Genomic DNA, 20736 nt, shown 5'->3' with positions numbered 1-20736 from the left:
TTTGGTATTTATTTTAATAATTACACCGAAGAGACATATTTAATTCCAGTTTAGTGCCACTACACAGGTGCTCCGATGAGGCAACGGTAATTAAGAAATACGTATAAGCACATAGTAGAGGCCCTGCTCCGCAATCAAATCTGAATCATTTTTACTTTCAGAATTGTTTTAATTCCTGACTGACAGAAACCGAAATATACCAAGAAAATAATAAATAATATGCGGTTAGACCAGGGCGCATCTGTAAAATATTAGTACATTTGGATGTTGAGAGATGACTCATATTTTTTGCAGAAATTGCTTGAGAATAACTCATATAATAATATTTGAGTTATCCTTCCACTCAAAAAGGTCCAGAACATTGTTAATAATCAAAATATCAAAAAATTAAGGAAAAACTCAATTTTTTTTTTCGTTTTTTGTATTAATTTCCAAAAAAAGTTGTACTAACATAAAACTTAAGTAACATTTCCTACAATATAGGATTGGTTAAAATTTTTAAAAATTGTCACCCTTGTTGGAATATAGCAATAATTGCGAAAAAACCATAAAAAACAAGTATTCGCATTTTACGTTTTTCAACAATTTATGCTACACTTAGGACTTTCATATTTCACCCAGAAAAACTTTATGATATACTAAAACAATACTGCAAATTTCATTAAGATCGGTTTAAAAGATTTTGCAAAATAAATTTTGTAATCCAGCTTTCGCAAAAAACATTCATTTCTTCAAAAGATTGCATGACTAAAAGTAAAGCAGACAGCAAGTTGAATATTTTTTACATGCAAAAGAATACTGTACCTTTCATTTGCAAATTGCAAAATTTAAATCGGTTAACTACCACGACTTCAAGAATTTTTTTAAATAAACATTTTTATTACATTTCGATATAAATAAATAAATTTGTTTATTGCAAAATAAAAACACATACTCTGTCCTTTGAAATAACACTTTTTTTAGGAAAAACTTTATTTGTTTATATATTTTAACTTAGAGAATAAAAGTTTATTACTTTTAAACATATGCAATCGTTTAAACAATATTTCACAAACAATAATCAAATTAGTTTGATTTTTGTGGAATTATAATATTAAAATACAACAAAATATAGAGCAAGAAAATAATATATTGGTGATAAAGATTGGAAGAAATTTTGGTGGAAATCAACTTGTGTGAATCGAACACCGCTGTCCTGCGCGTAGCACCAAAAATTATTGTTTATTTAAAAAAATTCCTGACGCCGTGGTAGATAACCGATTTTAATTTTGCAAATTGCAAACAAAAGGCACAGTATTCTTCTATATGTAAAAAAAGTTCAACTTGCTATCTGCTTTATTTTCAGTCCTGCAACATTTTGAAAGGAGAATTTTTTTTGCGGAAGCTGGACTGCAAAATTTATTTTGCAAAATCTATTGAACCGACCTTAATGAAATTTACAGTATTGTTTTATTGTATCATAAAGTTTTTTTGGTTAAAATATAAAAACGTAAAATGTGAATACTTGTTTTTTTATATTTTTTTCGCAATTACTGCTATTTTGCAACAAGAGTAACGATTTTTAAAATTTTTAGCCAATCCTAAATTGTAGGAAATTTAATTACGCAATTTTTATGTCAGTACAACTTTTATCGGAAATGAATACTTTTAAATTTATAATCAAAAAACGAAGAAAAAAATCGAATTTTTCCTTCATTTTTTGACATTTTGATTATTTAAACAATGTTCCGAACCTATTTGAGTGGGAGGATACGTCAATTATTATTATATAAGTTAATTCCAAGCAATTTTTGCAAAAAAATATGGGTCACCTCTCAACGTTCATCTCAAAATTCGCCGTGGACTAGGTAGAACTAAATCAAAATTTTACTTTATATACCTATATACATAAATATATTGAATCTATAATCCCTTTTTGATTTCAGATGAATACAACACAAAGGTAATGAAATCAACCGGTGGCTCTTGGAGTCGAAGGACTTCGAAGGACATGTCGGGCATCAGACGGCAAAGAAGTCTCGAATGGAGGGAAAGGGGATACAGTTCGAGCGAAGAAGAAATTCCCACAAGGCCCGTCGACAGTCATGTTTTTGCCTCTCTGTTAGCCCAGGCACAACAGGAATATTCTGGTAAGTGGAAATATTTTATGAGCTGCACTATCTAATAATATGTAAAATATTTACTTGTTTTTAAATCAAATTAAACGTTTTAATAACATAGTTCTTGGAACGAAATTAATTTTGGTAGTATAATTTACTAAGAGAATTAAATGACAAGTGTCTTGTATAAGAAATATTACCTCACTCGCCAGCAATACCACGTTGTCATCATCATCATCTAGCCTCGAACGTTTACCGCTGAATATAGCCCCCTCGTATACTTTTCCACTTAGTCTGATTTTGTGCCATCTGAATCAAATTTGTAGTCCCTCTTTTTATGTCATCGGTCTATCTCTTCGGGAGTCGAACTCTGTTTCTGTTCTTGTATTCGGGGTCTCCATTCCAAAAGTCGTCCAAAAGTCCAAAAAAATACGTTTCTCTTAAGGGTCTTCCACACGCGAATAGGTAATATACATTATTTTTCTATTACTCTCTTCTCTCGTTAAAAACTTTTTCAGTAATATATATTTTTCTTCCATTTCAGTCTGTTTACTCCATTACCTACTATAGATTTCAAATTATTAGTTCACTAATTCAGACAATAATAGTATACGAGTATTATGCAATGAGAATTTAATGATGGTCATTATGATGCGAGTAAGACGAATAAGAAACGAGCCGCCTAGCGGCAAAGTTCTTATAGATTACGAGCCTCATAATGATAATTAAATGCAAGTTATATACATGACTTTATCTATGATCATTCACAACAAAAAAATATTCAAATTTATTAATTTTGTAACTGACAAATTTTTAAATTAGTCAGTTTGTTTACATAGTGAGAACTGTCAAAGCGTATGTATTTGACTCGACATTGGTCACTGTGCGCGTGCCACCTTTATCGCGAATGTCATGTCGCGATTCTATTGGTTAAAAATCTGTATCATACTGAAAATCTGTATCATAATGAAGTTCATTATGATACAGGTAGTGAAATCATAATTGATGTATTAAAGTATGAGAGTAGATAAATTAAATTAATAAAATATTTTTTCAATTTGTTAATAACCGTTACAACCACAATAATAGGCAACCAACATTACTCTTTTTATTTTTACAACAGTAATATTTATCTTATCTTTGTATGTCTATAAGTTGTTCACATTTAATTATTTTTCTTTATCTTTCTATTTTAAACTAAATTAAGCTTTCGTCTTCTTTAAAAATGTCATCAATTACGTCAGTGACTCTACTATGAGGAATATTTTTATTTTTTATTAACTTAACATTAACAACAGTTCTTTCTGGAACAGAGAGTTGCCTTTTAGACTTTGTCAATAAAATCTAATTTATTATAATTTATATTTCACTTTAATACAGTTATTAATATACATTCAGCTTAACTAATTCACTTTACATTTCTGATATTAACATTCATGTTATTCCCTCTCTATCTAGATTCTTTTAAATCATTATTTTAGTTTATCTGACATTTTTAACATCTGTTAGCTCATTATCATTAAATACAGTCGGAAAAATGAAAGAATAGGGCTTTTCATCGATTGTCATTTGTTTCGAGCTTCTGTCAAATCTATATATATAAAAGAAAGTCGAGTTATGTTAGTTACACTGATAATAAATCTAGAACGGCTCATCAGATTGTTATGAAATTTTACAAGTGTATTCTACCGGACTGGGAATAGGCATAACTCTGAATTCATGCCCGTACGTCATAAAGGGGCTTGCCCCCCCTGATATATTTTTTTAATTTTTTGACAAACCGTTTTTTCTTAATTTTGTATGATGTAGAAGCAAAAGATACATACAATCCTAAATTTTCACTTTTTTATCTTCAACCGTTATTTTTTAATAGCCATTTAAATATTTTACATCTATATATATAAAAGAAAGTCGAGTTATGTTAGTTACACTGATAATAAATCGAGAACGGCTCATCAGATTGTTATGAAATTTTACAAGTGTATTCTACCGGACTGGGAATAGGCATAACTCTGAATTCATGCCCGTACGTCATAAAGGGGCTTGCCCCCCCTGATATATTTTTTTAATTTTTTGACAAACCGTTTTTTCTTAATTTTTTATGATGTAGAAGCAAAAGATACATACAATCCTAAATTTTCACTTTTTTATCTTCAACCGTTATTTTTTAATAGCCATTTAAATATTTTACATCTATATATATATATATATATAAAAGAAAGTCGAGTTATGTTAGTTACACTGATAATAACTCGAGAACGGCTCATCAGATTGTTATGAAATTTTACAAGTGTATTCTACCGGACTGGGAATAGGCATAACTCTGAATTCATGCCCGTACGTCATAAAGGGGCTTGCCCCCCCTGATATATTTTTTTAATTTTTTGACAAACCGTTTTTTCTTAATTTTGTATGATGTAGAAGCAAAAGATACATACAATCCTAAATTTTCACTTTTTTATCTTCAACCGTTATTTTTTAATAGCCATTTAAATATTTTACATCTATATATATAAAAGAAAGTCGAGTTATGTTAGCTACACTTTGTTAGTTTGTTGCCATACTCCTCCGAAACGAATTGACCGATTTTCATGAAATTTGGCAGGTAGATTCCCTGCTGAATTCCAAACAAAACGCTGCTGTTTTTTCTTCTCTAGCGCAGTCCGTTTCCGAAATAGCGAACCGTAAGCCGTGGCAAAATTCTGAGCACAGAAGAAGAACCAATGGGAAATTTCATAAAAGAAAACTGCAACAGATTAGCTTTTGGACTCAAATTGGATAAAATATGAATTTTTTAATTTTACGAATTTTTAAAAAATCTTGCTTTCGCGTGGGCAAACCATCCAGTTTATTTATGTTTAGTAGATGAACTAACGAAAAATATCATGTACACTATTGCATGTATTAAATGATTGATAATATTTTTTGTTATTGTGATAATTAATTAATATTTAGAATTTTAACCTTTAACTACCCGCACATCAAAATATAACATAACTACACGCGTGGCGTTCTTTATACGCCACAAGAAAATATACTTAAAAACAGCGGATTTTTTTTTTTTTGAAAAATTACACTTATTTGTTTGTTATAAACCTTACTCGGCGTCAGCGGATACTTGGAGTTCCTTCTCAGTAAGCAAATTGGGATATATAACTGGAATCTGATTCCATGATAAATAAAATTGCTAATAATATTTTTTTGAAACGATATTTTTTACCTGAGAAAAAGTATTGTTTATAAAGAAAAATATATTTGTGCCATAATGACTAAAAAACATTTGAAATATGTACTTATATTAATAATTGTATTACTATAATTGTGGCGTATGTTATCCACCACCGGAAACAACAAATAATAAATTGTAAATTACGATCTTCCTAGAATGCCGATTATAACGAAACTAAATCCAGTGTAAAGCACATTCCAGTGATAGGTTAGATAAATAAACAAAGACAAAAATTAAATTTTTAAATTCATTTGTAGTAGAATTCTTATATGTCGCGTACAAAAATACGCCAGCGCGTGTAGTTAAAGTTTAAGGTATGAATTAAAATAATAAAATTTATTTTACTTTAAAACCTAAACAGTTTTTCCATTCTCTTAGGCCAAAAATATTTAGCTACCTACTACATTCTCATATTTTGACGTTTATTTGTGTCAGTCGAAATGATTTGTAAATTTTGAGGTTAATGCCCCTTAATGCTAACAACCATATTGTCATCGAGAAAACTCAGTTGCCTCAGTTATCTCAATATAATACAATGTATGTATTTATGTATCTAAATCTATATATTGTATGTTCCCTATGTCCAGCTGAACGATTTACGTACTGTATACGTGGAATATCATATAATTTGTCATATTATGTATCTTTCTTATGTATTGTACCCTCGGAGATCGCTGGGAAAATTTAGACTCAAAATAACAAAATCCAGTTTGGCAACACTGTGTGAATGTTGATAGTATCATATCCCTTTTAAGATAAACAGATCTGTAATTTAGTCCAGACAAATTAATATATTTTTGGCCAGCAAAAATGAGATTTTTCAACCAAATACTGTCTCAAATATGATATGCAAAATAATTTTTAATTGTTTTCCACTCATTAAATCGTTATCGTCCAGTTATTGTCTTAATTATTTTAACTTTTAATAAGTGTCGACTAATTCTGAATGATTAATAAGTTGTTAAAACATTTTATCTGTAGCGGCTTCTGGAATGCCTTAAAACTATCGGATTTCATTCGACCATACTTACAAATTTTGCATAAAATATTTGGACATATAATTTTCTTTTTTATTCGAGGAAATTGCATTTCGATCAATTTTCATGTCTAGAAATTCATTTTCGAGCAGTTGATTTTGAGTAATTGATTTTTAGCCATTACGTTCAAGCAACTGATCTATAATCAAAATTATGACAGATTATCTAATTATGACACACTATCTAAGGTGCAACGAAGTTCACCGGGTCAGCTAGTGTCATATAATCCGTGTATAATACTAATATACACGGATTATACAATAAATGACAAGAGCTCGAAACAAATGACTGTGAATGAAAAGCCCTATACCCATGAACGATCATATTAATCACTTATTTTGTATCTGCTGTCATTTTTTATAAATAACAAACCTTTGTTATAGAAAAAGATAGCAAATACAAAATTAGTGATTGATGTGATCGTTCATCCATGGGTATGGGCTTTTCATTCACAGTCATTTGTTTCGAGCTTCTGTCATATGTCGTATAATCTGTGTATATGTTATCCACAGAATATATAACATATGACAGAAGCTTGAAACAAATGACAGTCGATGAAAAGCCCTATTCTTTCATTTTTCCGACTGTACATACTATTCTTTTAGTAATTTAATTAAAATTATATTTTTTCAACCTATCATATCAGGCAACCACCATTACTTATTTTCAACTTGATTCTGCTAGACACTCTTCTCTCGTTAAAAACTTTTACAGTAATATATATTTCTTCCATTTCGGTCTGTTTACTCCACTATCTTCTATAGATTTTAAATTATTAATTCACTTATTCAGACAATAAACTAAATTAAAATATTTTTTCAATTTGTTAATAACCCTTACAACCAAAAATAATAGGCAACCAAGATTACTCTTTTTATTTTTACAACATTACTATGTATCTTATCTTTGGAGGTCTATAAGTTGTTCCCATTTAATTATTTTTTTGCTCTTTCTATTTCAAACTAAATTAAACTTTCGTCTTCTTTTCAAAACTGTCATGAATGACGTCATTGTCTCTACTGTGAGTAATATTCTTATCAACTTAACATTAAAAACAGTTCTTTCTGTAACAGAGAGTTGCTTTTAGACTTTTTCAATAATTTATTATATATCAAATTTAATTATCTAATTTATTATATTAATTTATAATATAAAATTATTATATAAAAATTTCACTCTAATACAGTTATTAATATACATTCAGCTTAACTAATAATCTAAATTCTAAACAGCACTATTTTTAAATTTATAACCAAAAATTGACTACCTGCCTTGTCATGTCGCTTCTGTCTGATAATTAGATTGTCATCTCCTTCACTTTTGTTGGTCTGTGTCCATTGAACTGGCAAGAACCACAAGTTCTTATCGAGCAGGGAACCATGTTGCCCTTTGAGCACTCCTAACACATTCAATCTTTTAACATCGACTTGGAGTCGCTATAAATATCATATAAGTATCATTTAAACCATATTTCTCGATGTTACCAATTTCATAAGGTTGCTAGTTTCATGTACTAAGCAGAACGTAAGTATTACCACATTTATTTTCAACTAGTCACAATTTTAGCCTTTTGGATTCATTCTAACGTGGAAATACTTCGTTCTAGACACTGAAAATGATCTGATCTAGATCGAAAACGTTTTGCGAATCCTTTGGGATGACTTTTAATGGTTTTTTTAATAAACTTTTTTATACCATTTTACAAACGAAGTTTTTACTTCTGTATGATATATTAAAATAAAAGTTATAGAACTTTTGAGGAACTTTGGGCCCTCCGTAATAACGTAATCTTTCATTCGGCGATTAAACTTTTTAAAAATAGTTATTAATTTTTTCAGGATTCGCCAAAAATTAATGCATTTAATTAATGCTTAAATTTAAAATATAATAAAATACGTCTGTATTAATTTTATTCTAAATTGTCGAAAAAAAAATTCTAATCTATGATTTCTGTTGGGAAATTAGAAATTCCTTTATACCTTTCTTATTTACTACGTCAACGTTCCATACTTATACAAAATTTTCTCCCATTTCGCGTACTAAAAATCTGCGCACGTACCCTCCTAATATCATTTTGATATTATTACCATATCAGTGTGTTTCTTTGAATATAAATTATAAAGCAAATTTCTCCTGTTGCAATTTTAAATTAAATTTTTATGCTTAAAGTTCGAGTTATTATGAAATACGCGAGGGATATGGGTTATATAACGAAGTTATGCACAACATATAACAAAGCTTGTACAACTAATTTAAAAATATTAAATTCAGTAGAGAGTTAAACAGATATGGTTTTTGTGATATAACGAGGATTATTTTAGTCCAGAACGACAAACAGTGTTCAGCAATAGTTATAATTAGCACGAGAATAATAACATAGGTATACAAAAAATAAATACAGTAAATAAATCTTCAAAGTTAATGGGGAGTAGCACAATGTTAACAAATAAAAAATCCGTTATTCGTGTACCTACATTGCTTTTTCTGTACTTCTTGTTTCTCGAAATTTATAGTAAAAGTTTAAAATGTCTTCAATTTTTATCCACTTAATTATAAACCTAGTTTTTTATTGGTGCTACAGGTTTCGTGAGTCTGGGCCTGCCTCAAAACATTCTTCCATCCTTCTCTCTCGAGTGCCTGTCTTCTCGCCTCATTACATTCTCCCTTAAAACTTCCTGCACATCCTCCAGATATTTGAGTCTAGGTAGCCCCTTCTTCTTCTTTCGACCTGCCTATTTGCCATAGTTATTTTAGCAAGATCACTTTCATCGATACGCAAAACGTAGCCTACCTATCTCATTTGGTTTATTTTGATGGATCAAAAAGTCTATAGAGTTAGAAATTATATCGCCATCTCCAGAGATACTGTTCGTTAATTTTGCCGTATATGGACCTTAATGCTTTTCCCTCAAATATTGGTAGTCTCTCTTCATGTCGATTCCTCATTGCTCATGTTTTAGATCCTTAAATCAGAACTGGGCGTATTGTTGTTTAATAACTGAGCATATTATTGTTTTAAAAAGGTTGCCCTTTGTTGCAATTTGTTGCTCTTTTCCTTCTTTCTTTGGATGTATTGCTATGACAACCCATCAGCGATCCCGAATACAAGCTAACAAATGTTTTCTACAAAGCTCATTATTTCTATATGGGTTGTAATGCTTATTCCGGGCTTCAAAAACTTCCTTCTTCAGTGGAACTCAAACGGCAAGTGTAAGCCAGATTCCCACTGATAATATGATATTTTTAATTATCTGATCATGCTGTATAAGATAAGAACTTTATGGAGCGATGAGGGCATGGGATACCATGAGTACTGGAATACGTAAGTTCGAGCCTTGTTGAGGCACAGTTTGTTATAAACGAAAACTTGCAAGAGGACCTTGAGGACCAAGAGGTCTTACCGGAAACTTGCAAAACAAAGCAAACCAAATTATTTTTAATTTAAAAATAAAAGTATAGTTTAGTACAAAACATTCAGAAAACAGTTTTAATATTCAAAATGCTCTGCGATCAGTTTTTCCATCATTACTTGTACAAATTCCTCCTTTTGTCTTATCTATTTCTAATCCTAATTTCTGTACTCATAAATAAAAAGGTCTAACGTCAAAAGATTTCGATTTTAACTAAGTTTTTTAGTACGTTAAAAAATCTAAAAAACCGATTTTTTTCAACGCTTTTTAACGCATTATTTAAAGTATTAAAATAGAGATGAAAATCAGTCGGTTTCCATTATAGGCCTGGATCCCGCGTACCAAAAAAAAGTTGATTAATAGCAACCTGAAAATTTGTTAATAGCTTAACGGTGTCTAGTCGGACAAACTTTGATGTACAGGAACACTGGAACGGGGGAAATTTTATTTGTGGAACAGGTTAAAAATTTGGAACGTCAGACTACGAAAACATCCCATGTATTTTGTCGGACAGAATTTCCAATTGATATGTTACCCTTTCAATAAACTCTCATGCAAAAATCGGACTGCTATTTATCTCCTGTCATAATTCCTGTCATTTGACATGTTCAACGTGTCGGACGTATTAAAACGCCCAGTTTGTGAAAAAGACCAGTCTGATTTTTGCATGAGAGTTTAATGAAAGAGTAATAAATCAATTGGAAGTTCTGTCTGACAAAATACATGGTACGTTTTCGGAGTTTGACATTACAAATTTTTAACCTGTTCCACAATTAAAACTTCTCCTGTCCCAGTGTTCTCATATATCAAAGTTTGTCCAACAAGACACCGTTAAGCTATTAACAAATTTTCAGCGTGCTATTAATCAACTTTTTCTTTGTACGAGGATTTCAGGCCTATTACTTTTTGTCAATGTTTTAACGCACTAAGAAAGTTAGTACAAATCAGTACTATTTTTTTACATTCTCTCTTTTCATCTTACATATTTATCTGTAGCATATTGTCCTCTCACCTGACATACTTTAATTATCAGTCTGTGCGACATATGCAGACACCAACAACCTTCCCAAATTAATTAAATTTTATTTATTTAGCGTATGGCTACATCACAGGTTAATATATATACATATATATAAATTACAAACAACAGTAAATACAAAAATATTCTACAAACAAACATCTAGATTATAAATATATTCGATTGACTCTTTTGTAGCAACCAGGAAATCCGAAGGGTTGCCGTTATAGGATCTAATCGGGCATTCCTCTACCATGTGTTTTACTGTTTGCCTTTCGGCGCCGCAGTCGCAATTTGGTGATTGTATTTTTCCCCATCTGAAAAGTGAGTCGGAACATCTGCCACAGTTCGTCCTTATTCTATTGAGTGTGGTCCAAATTCGTCTCGGTTGGTTGAAGCCCTCAGGTTTGCTTGTAATACATGGCATGTTCCAGTTAGCTGGTGCAGCGTTATTCTCCCATAGTTCTCTCCACCGTTCAGTTACATTAAAGTTTTGATCTACTAGCCTTTTTGCTGTTTTTAGAGGCGGGTGTCTTGAACGGAGCCTATTTATATCTCTGGCGGAAGTTCCGACATGGGAGCGGAGCTCAGGATCAGTATTGATTTTTGTAAATTCTCTGACAAGGGCATGTTCCCGGCGGATGGGTGGTGGAGCTATATGACTCAAAGCTGGTAACCAGTAAGTGGGCGTGGCCTTGATTGTGCCCGATATAGTTCGCATGGCTTGGTTGAGTTGGACATCAACACGGTGAGTATGTGGACTGTTTATCCATACTGGTGCACAGTATTCCGCTACGGGGTATACCAGTCCTAATGCTGTCGACCTAAGTGTGGGTGCTGAGGAGCCCCATGTAGTGCCGCAGAGCTTTTGCAGGATGTTGTTACGAGTTTGGAGTTTTGCAGCAGTCTTAGTAAGATGCTCTTTAAAGTTTAGCGTTCTGTCAAGTGTAACACCTAAGTATTTTGGGTGTTTATTATAGTTAAGGAGTCTGTCCTCAAAATGGATTTGAGGTTGATAGTTGGCCATCTTGTTGTTCAAATGGAAGCAGGACACTTCTGTCTTAGTTGGATTGGGTTGCAATCTCCATTTGCGGAAATAATTCCCTAGGGCATTTAAATCGTTTGTTAGAATGCGTTCAGTGACCTCGAATTCTTTATGACTTGCGGCAAGCGTCCAGTCGTCTGCGTATCCAAACTTTTTTGATGTGGTTTCTGGCATGTCTGCTATGTAGAGGCTGAAAAGCATGGGAGCCAGCACGGATCCTTGTGGAATTCCATTATTCAGTTTTCTTTGGGTACTAGTCTTGTCTCCCAATATAACTTTAAAACATCTGTTGGATAGCATGGCGTTAATAACCTCAGTGGTCTGTCTGCATGGGATTATTCGCATTAATTTATATATTACGCCACACAGTGTCGTAAGCAGCAGATAGATCGATGAAGACAGCGGTTGTTTTTAATTGCTTTTGAAAGTTTGATTCCACATAATTGGTCAGGGCGAGTACCTGGTCTGTGCAGCTGCGGTTTGGCCGAAATCCTGCCTGTTCCACTGGTAAATGTTGGAATATGGTTTTGCTGATTCTATTATACAACAGTCTTTCGAACAATTTGTACACCATACTTAAGAGTGCGATGGGGCGGTAGTTTTTCGGTGAATTATTACTTTTCCCTGGTTTTAAAATGGCGACGATTTTTGCATTTTTGAGTTGGTGGGGGACGTTTCCCGTTTGAAGGATGTCAGAAAAGAATTTTGCGAGCCATTGCCTAGTGAATCTGCCGCTATGTTTGAGGAACTCAGCGTGAATGGCGTCGAAACCCGGCGCTTTTCCTGTTTTCATTTCATTTAGGGCTTGCGATATTTCTTCATGCGTAAATGGGTTGAAATATTCTGTTGAGTGTGCAAGACTAGATTTTATGGTTTTGAGGTCTTTTTTTACTTTAATTGTATGTAAACGATTTTGAGGTGCCCTAGAGGTTGACACTATGCGCGTAGCTATTTGGTCTGGAGTTACTAGGTTGGTTTGGCGAGCGGGTGGGTTGCTACTTCCGAGTTTCCGTAGTAAGGACCAAGCTTGTCGACTTGACTTCTGAAAGTCTAGGTTTTCTACTGTCTGGGTCCATTTTTCACGCCTGGCAGCATCAATGCTGTGGAGTAGTTCATCTGCAATCTCCTGCTTTCCATCTTCGCAATATTCTTCATACAGTTTTTCGCTCTGTTCTGTCCAACCAGGGATATATTCTTTGCGGTATCCTCTGGGGATTGTCGCTTTTGCTGAGGTGATTATTGCTCCTGTTAGTCTCCCGTAGTTCTGGCTCTTTGGTGGAATCCATCCTAGGCATTTGTCAAGGTTACTGGTGAAAGCAGACCAGTTAGCTTTCTTGAAGTTCCATCTGGGGCGTGGGAACGATCTTATAATCGGAATGCTGATACCGATCTTGATTAGGACGGGGCGATGTTGACTATGTGGAAAGTCGGGCATAACCCTTCGTGATGCTGCTAGCAGTTGGCCTTTGTTGTCAATGGTAACAAAACAGAGATCAGGGTTATATTCTCTCCTCCAGGCCGCAGATCTGAAAGTGCCTCTATCTTTGGCGTCGAATAGAAGGTGGGCACCATGTTCCTCTGCCCACTCCACAAGGAACGTGCCATTTCTGTCAGTGTCTGAGTATTTCCACATCTCATGGTGGCTGTTGAAATCCCCTACGTATATGGCTGGGTGTTCATAGGGATTAAGAACTTGGACAGGCCAGGTAATAGCAGGAGGTTTGTATATGTCAGCTATTATGACATTGCCTATTTTCACAGTTACCTCGTGGATGTTGTTCTCGGTAGAAGTGGCGATTAATGCTGCATTTTCTATGTTTGAACGGACATATGTTGCCACTCCGTAAGCTCTATCGTAGGTAGCGCCCAAAAGATCATAGCCGGGGATTTTTCCTCTTGAGCTTAGTTGACCTTCGTTTTCTGTGTGCGTTTCCTGAAGTGCTACTAGGTCAACTTCGTTGTCTTTTAAAAGTCTGTGCAGGATTTGACATTTTGCCCTGCTTATGCCTTCTATGTTAAAATGGCAAACTCGTATGCTTGGTCCGAGTTCTTTGGTCAAGTGGTCCTGATAAGGTCCATTTACAAGTATCATTTCTGGAAAGATTTTCTGTGATATTTGAATTGCCAGGAGATTCAAGATTGTCTGGCGCCTTTTGTGCTAGTTCATTTAGCGTTACCCAGGGTGCACGTGTAGTGTTCTACTACGGACGCGAACTAGCTTTACACCCCATTAATTCAATTATTAATACCCTTGTGTCCAGATCGATATGCCTTTGCGATGGTGCAAATAGATATACTGAGCTCTCTTCTTTAAAACACGCCCTAGTACAAAACGGTTACCACGAAAATCACATCGGCAGGAGCATCCACAAAATTTAATCTTCCGATCAATCTCAACCCAAAGACTCAGACCCTGATCATAAGAAATCTTTTGTTTCCTTACATCAAATTAAGTACTCACAAAATCACAAAATTCTCAAACCACGAGAAATAAAGACACTATTTACCCCCCATCAAAAACTTCCATCCCTTGTTTGATCAACATCCCAGATGAACAATACGGAGATGAAATCCCCTTTTCAGATTACCCCTAATCTAGGCCAAACCAACCGTATAATCCAACAATATAGATTTAAGAACATTCCATACCTGTTCGCAATTTCGATTCAATATCAGCTCTAGGCCAACATCATTTAAATGCAGGTCACAAAATTGACTTTGAACAATCTCCATAGCTCTCATCCGCTTCTATAAACCAAAAATTATCCGAGAAGTCATAGATATCGAAAACGTCCAAATTGTCTAAATAAAAGAGATGACAGCATCCGGTTACCTTCGTCATGGAGACCTGTTCTAAATAAACATCGTCCGTTCCACCCAATAATCCAAACCCCGCCTTGAAGAAAGACCTCCACGCCAACCCACATCTAGCGCCAATCCAAATTCCTTCATCAAAAAACATCGCGCCAGCCCCTCCACTCCAGCGAACCTCGGTACAAATGGCCGCTTTAACAGTGTTGCATCGTCCTTTGTATAGTCCAGTAGTGTCTCCGGATGAAGATGACGTCAAAGAGGACGTCGAAAGCTCGGCAAACAGAATTTAGACGCGGTTTAACCCGGAAGCCTAGTGAGTTTAATTTTGATATCAATCCTTGTAATGATATTGATTTAAAAAAAAATCATAATCATTTCAGGACGCCTGAAATGGTAGAAACAGTGTGTCCAGAGGGTGTGCAACCCTCTGAATCGAAAACAAGCAAAACCATAATTTATTATTTTTCTATCTTTACTCGGATTTGAGTACTGAAAGTTCCTCTTCTGTCCTTTTTTCCTAGAAGAATGAAAGCGGAATGTGATCGTTTCCTTTTCGTTTTCTATATTCGTCGTCTGCGGTCTTATTAATTGAAAAAGTCGCAGATTAAGGATATACCAGAAAGAACTTTCAACACGAAAAGTCTCAGTTTTAAATTACTATTTACCATTTTAATTTTTATTAAATTGGTGGATTCTGCATCTGAGACTCTTCAATTTTTTATATTGATTTTAGTTTGAAGTTTCATATATTTTATCCTTTAACAAATTATTAATAAAAAAATTTTCCTGGTAAAAGGTATATTAGTTTAAAAATCCCCTATAGGGCTACAAACATAAAAACAAAACGTTTTCGCTCTGTAACAAGAGCATCATTAGTGTTACAAGAACATGGTGAGCCAACCAAAAAATGCAAAGGTAAAAAACTTTTAAAAATAAACTAAAAGTCTTATGTTATATGTGTAAGCATCGTAAAATCCAACAGTCGTCTTTCACCTCTTTAACATAATGACCTAATTAATTGTTACCTAGTAACCCACTTACCACGTGTGGGAGTCATATGTTGTCCTAAGGCCACATCCATAGGATTTATATCCATCCTTTGGATTTTACGATGTTTACACCTATATACTTAAGACTTTTAGTCTATATTTAAAAGGTTTTTAACTTTGTATTTTTGGGTGGCTCACCATGTTCTTGTAACACTGATGTTGTTGTTGTTACAGAGCGAAAACATTCTTGTTTTTATGTTTTTAGCACTATAGGGCCTTTTTAAACTAATATACCTTTTACCAGGACAAACTTTTTATTAAATTTACTTGTAATTAATGGTACACAACCAGCTACAGGAAATTCTTCCTTGTGGATAAAATTACTAAACGATAGTGCCACCCCTAACAGTACTAATGTAACATTTCTGTTAAAGCTTCTACTAAAAATTTTTATTGGTGTAGGTATATCAGGTGTGATTGATTTCTTCGTGATATATCCTGCGGTGTTTTTTACTCCATTACCTTTCAATTATCCTTCTGCCCCAGGGCGATACAAATTGCATGATTGATAAGATATTCCGCGTTAAGACTAACGATCTACGGTTAGTCATATTTCAAAGATTAAGCGACTATTTTTCCACGTATGACAATTGTTCGGAATTCGTAACAATTATTTATGATTTGTATCACGCGATGTAGGAGAAATATGGTTTTCGAACGGGAAAACGCTTTTTTAAAAAACAATTTTATTTTTTAAATTACAAGTTCTTAGTACAAACAAATCTACAAACTTCGAAACTGAATAATAAAATGACAAACACCTCTATTTATAAGTTCCTAATGCGTCACCTTCCACCTCCTGGATCTATTGAGTTACAGGGTTGTAACACCTCCATCCTCAGAAAGAAGCATATCCTTGGAATGTGCTTCTTACACAACGAATAAGGGATGCTCTGCTCTTTTGCTTTCGGGGTCCTCTTCGTTTCTTCTTTCTTTTATTCTTAGACGAACTTTGTTGCAATATTTAAATAAACAATACAATATTAAAATAAAAATTATTATATAAATGAAAATTGTCCAAAAACTTGTTCGTCTATAATATATCGTCGTATTAATGTCTTCTAAATTCTCTTTTTGTGCCTTTAACTTTTCTTGAATTTCTCTAGTTTCTTTAAGGTTAATTGTGTTAAGGTTCATTGGTGAAAAATCGATAGTATTATTTTGGAAAATATTAATTGAAGGATTAATTTTAGGAAGATTTATTTTAACGAAATTTATTCTATTCTTTTTCTCTGTTCTGAAAATCTCGTTTTTAATTTTTATTTGGCACTCAGGCATTGACTCTAATAAATAGCTACCGTGAACTGGTATATTTTCTTTTGAGTTTGGACACTCAATAATGGCTAATTCTGCTTCAGGCACTGTGATGATCCATTTTCCATCTTGGACTCTGGTGGACTCTATCTTATTTATTCTTACTTCAAAAGGTTGACACGTAAAAAGATTAGATTTATAGTTTATTAATTGCACTGCACAAGGGGCTTTTTCACTGATTAAAAACTTATTATGTCTTTTGCATATATATTCATCTGAGTCTATATTTATGCACAAATTGTCCATGTATATATAACTGATATCGTTAAGTGCGAGGAATGGTTTATAAGGAAGGTGTATAAAATACTTGGATAAATTCATATGGGTAGGAACAGGGAATAATTGATAATAATCATATATTTCTGATTCCACTAATGGGATCTCTAGTATAAATGTTATTACTGAATTTACTGAGTAACTTTTAATATTTATTATCTTTTCATATTTAAGCACATTTTCTAAAACTGGCTCAAAAGGCATTAGTATTGACTTTGTTTGCATTTTTGCTTTATTTATTTCCTCTAAAAGTTCTATAGGATTTACAATTGAGTTATGCAAAGTATTTATTTTGGCAAAAGAAATTGCGGTTTCTATCTTTTCGAAAATATCATAAATAGTTTGGTATAATAAAGTTATCTGATTGATTATCATGAATGACTGCATATAGTTAAATACATTGTTATCTAGTAGAGCTATTTTCTTCTCAATAGTTTCAATTTTGGATTTTAAAATTATTTGATTGTGTGATATATTACTGATTACATTATTAAATGAATTTATACTTTTTTGTAGCAAAGACAATTGTTTCAATGAATTAATTTTTAATTTGTTCTGATTTTCTTGTAACTGTTTAATCTCAAATTCTATTTTCTCTGCATCATCTTGGTCCATGTTTCCAGTGATACATTTTATAAGTGAACCTAGAGGATTCAGAATTCCTCTTTTTACTCTGTTCTCTCTTTGTGAATATAAAGGGGGATTAATTTGATAAATTTGATTTTCTATTCTGTTTTGCATCGAAAGCAAGGGTATAAAAGAATTTTCAAATTCTGGATGATAATCTGTCTGATTTTTAAAACTAGTATATAGTTGTTTTGCTTGACTTTTCAATAAGGAAAATTGGGAGATAACATTTGTTAAATTATAAATTTGTATAAAAGACCAGTGGGTCGAAATAATTTTAGATGTACCTAGCTTAAATGATAAAAGTCCTGGGTACGAAGTTAAATCATGGAAGTTGACTGGATCGGTTCTGGCGAAGCTGAAGTTGTACGCTCCGAAGATTCCGATGATGTATCTGAAATTGTAGGCATTATTTTAGTTTCGTTTATATGTACTATTATCTTCTTTTTATTCTTTGGATTTTCAATTTCAATTTTTCCGTTTTCTAATATCTTAGTTAATATATAAGGTCCATTAAATTTTCTACTTAATTTTCCTTTACGAGTTCCTGTCTTTCTATAGACTTTGGATCCTAAAGGTGGATCTTTTGATTTTTTATTTTTATTTCTCTTCTCAGTTATTCTTTCTTTTTGTCTTTGACTTTGTTCCTGTACTGCTGTATAAAGGGCTTCTGTATTATTTTTGTGTGCATTTACATATTGGGTATAAGCTTGAGTGGGAATTAGTCTCATAGGATCGTTACTATCTGTATGTCCTGATATTAATTCAAAAGGCGTATGACCTGTTGATGAATGTATTGTACTATTATAGGCAATAAGGGCATAAGGCATAATAGAAATATTATCTGCATCTTTATCTTGTTCTTTTAATAATCTTAAATGTTCTGTTAACGTAGAATGGAATCTTTCCACTGGGGAATTAGATTCATGATGATACGGGGTAGTAAAATGGATTTTTATTTTATGGGTTTTTAATAATTCGTCTACTACATCATTTTTGAATTCTCCGCCACAATCGGCTACTATTTGGTTTGGAATACCGAAAAATGAAAAGAAATGTACTAATTGTTGACACGCTGATATCGCTGTGCCAAAATATGGTAAGGCTTGGCCATATTTTGAAAATTTATCTATGATTGTCAAAAATCTATCATTTCCAGCTTTATATGTATCTATGTGTATTATTTCAAACGGCTTTGAAGGAGTATTAGTTAGAACTAGTGGTTCTTTATTTGGATTTCTATTATACTTTGTCTTCTGGCATATTTCACATTCATTAATATATTTTGCTATGTCTTTTCTCATTGATTTCCAATAATAATTTAATTTTAAGGCTTTTAAAGTTTCGTCGATTCCTCTGTGATTAGTTTTTCCTTCGTGTTTATATTTAATTAATTGTATTCTTTCCTCCGGTAAAACATTATTAACTAATTTGGTACACTCTATAAGTTTTAATTTGGTAAAGTATTTTCTCCATACTTCCTGAAATATAGGTCGTAATTCTTGGGATAAAAAGTACACGTATAATGTATTTTTGCATACATTTTCTTTTAAAAATTGCGTTACTATCTCTGCGTCTGCTGATATGGTTGCATGAATGATATTATTATTTTCAAATTTCTCTACGTCTCGTTTTAAATATGCGGGATAAGGACTTCTTTTTATTATAAGTTGATATGGCTTATTGTTTATTATTTCATCTAACAAGGAGAAATTGTTTTGCGAAGATTCTGCACTATGGGCAGTTTCTGTACTTGAAGAATTATCATTGTCTTCGTTTTGATTCGTATTTTGTAATCTGTTTGCTGTTTCATCTATTTGTGGGTTTTGAATAGGCTCATTATTATTAAGCATTTGCAAGGTTTCATTTAAGAGACTTTCGTCAACAACAAAGTCAGGATTAATTTCAGCTAAAAATTCTTCTATATCAAGATCTATATCTCCTGCGTTGTTTACTACATCCGATTCTGTTTCAAGTGCGTTTAAATTTATTCGACTTAAAGGATCAGCAATATTATTTTTTCCGGGTTTATATTTAATAGTGTAGTTAAATTCTTCTAATTTTAATCTCCATCTTAATAATTTGGAGTTGGGTTCTTTTAAATTAAATAACCAAATTAAAGGTCGGTGGTCACATAATATTTCGAATTTTCTACCATATAAATAAGGTCTAAATGTTTTACATGCCCATACAATGGCTAAAAGTTCTTTTTCAATTGTTGAGTATTTTTGCTCAGTTTGATTTAGGGTTCGTGATGCATAAGCTACGGGTAGGTCTTTTGGAACTGTACCCTGCGAAAGAATTGCACCTAAGGCAACATTTGAAGCGTCCGTGGTTAAAATAAATGGTTTAGAAAAATCTGGGTATCTTAGAATTGGAGCATTAATTAAAACGTCTTTGAGATGCTTAAATGACTGAATAAATTCTGGAGAATGAATAACTTTGGCATTTTTCTTAAGACACATAGTTAAAGGTTTTGCTATTTTTGCAAAATTTTGAATAAAACGTCTATAATATCCTGCTAAACCTAGGAAAGACTTTATTTCTTTTTGAGTAGTGGGTATTGGAAAATTCTTGACTGCTTTTATTTTATCTGGGTTTGGTAGTACACCGTTTTTTGTTATAACATGTCCTAAATATGCGACTTCTGATCTTAAAAATTCTGATTTGTCTATTTGTATCTTTAAATTTGACTGCCTTAATCGTTCAAAAATTAACTTAAATCTTTTTATATGTTCTTGCAAAGATGAGGAAAAAACTATTATATCGTCTAAATATACATAACATATTTCATTTTGAAATCCTCTTAAAACATTGT

At 32.7% G+C, this 20736-nt stretch overlaps 1 protein-coding gene across 1 annotated transcript in view; it reads left to right on the top strand.

Moving 5' to 3' along the window:
- The window catches only part of LOC114327337 (uncharacterized), a 757805-nt gene that overhangs the window by 581262 nt on the left and 155807 nt on the right, over positions 1–20736 (top strand). The window contains exon 4 of the mRNA XM_028275925.2: positions 1926–2129. Within this exon, the coding sequence (XP_028131726.2) occupies positions 1946–2129 (184 nt within the window). The 5' untranslated portion in view covers positions 1926–1945. The remainder of the gene's footprint in view (positions 1–1925; positions 2130–20736) is intronic.

This window comes from Diabrotica virgifera, chromosome 6, assembly GCF_917563875.1.
Source record: "Diabrotica virgifera virgifera chromosome 6, PGI_DIABVI_V3a".
In the NCBI taxonomy this organism is placed as follows: domain Eukaryota; kingdom Metazoa; phylum Arthropoda; class Insecta; order Coleoptera; family Chrysomelidae; genus Diabrotica; species Diabrotica virgifera.
The sequence above is the reverse complement of the archived record's forward strand: the minus strand, read 5'-3'. Positions and strand labels throughout refer to the sequence as shown.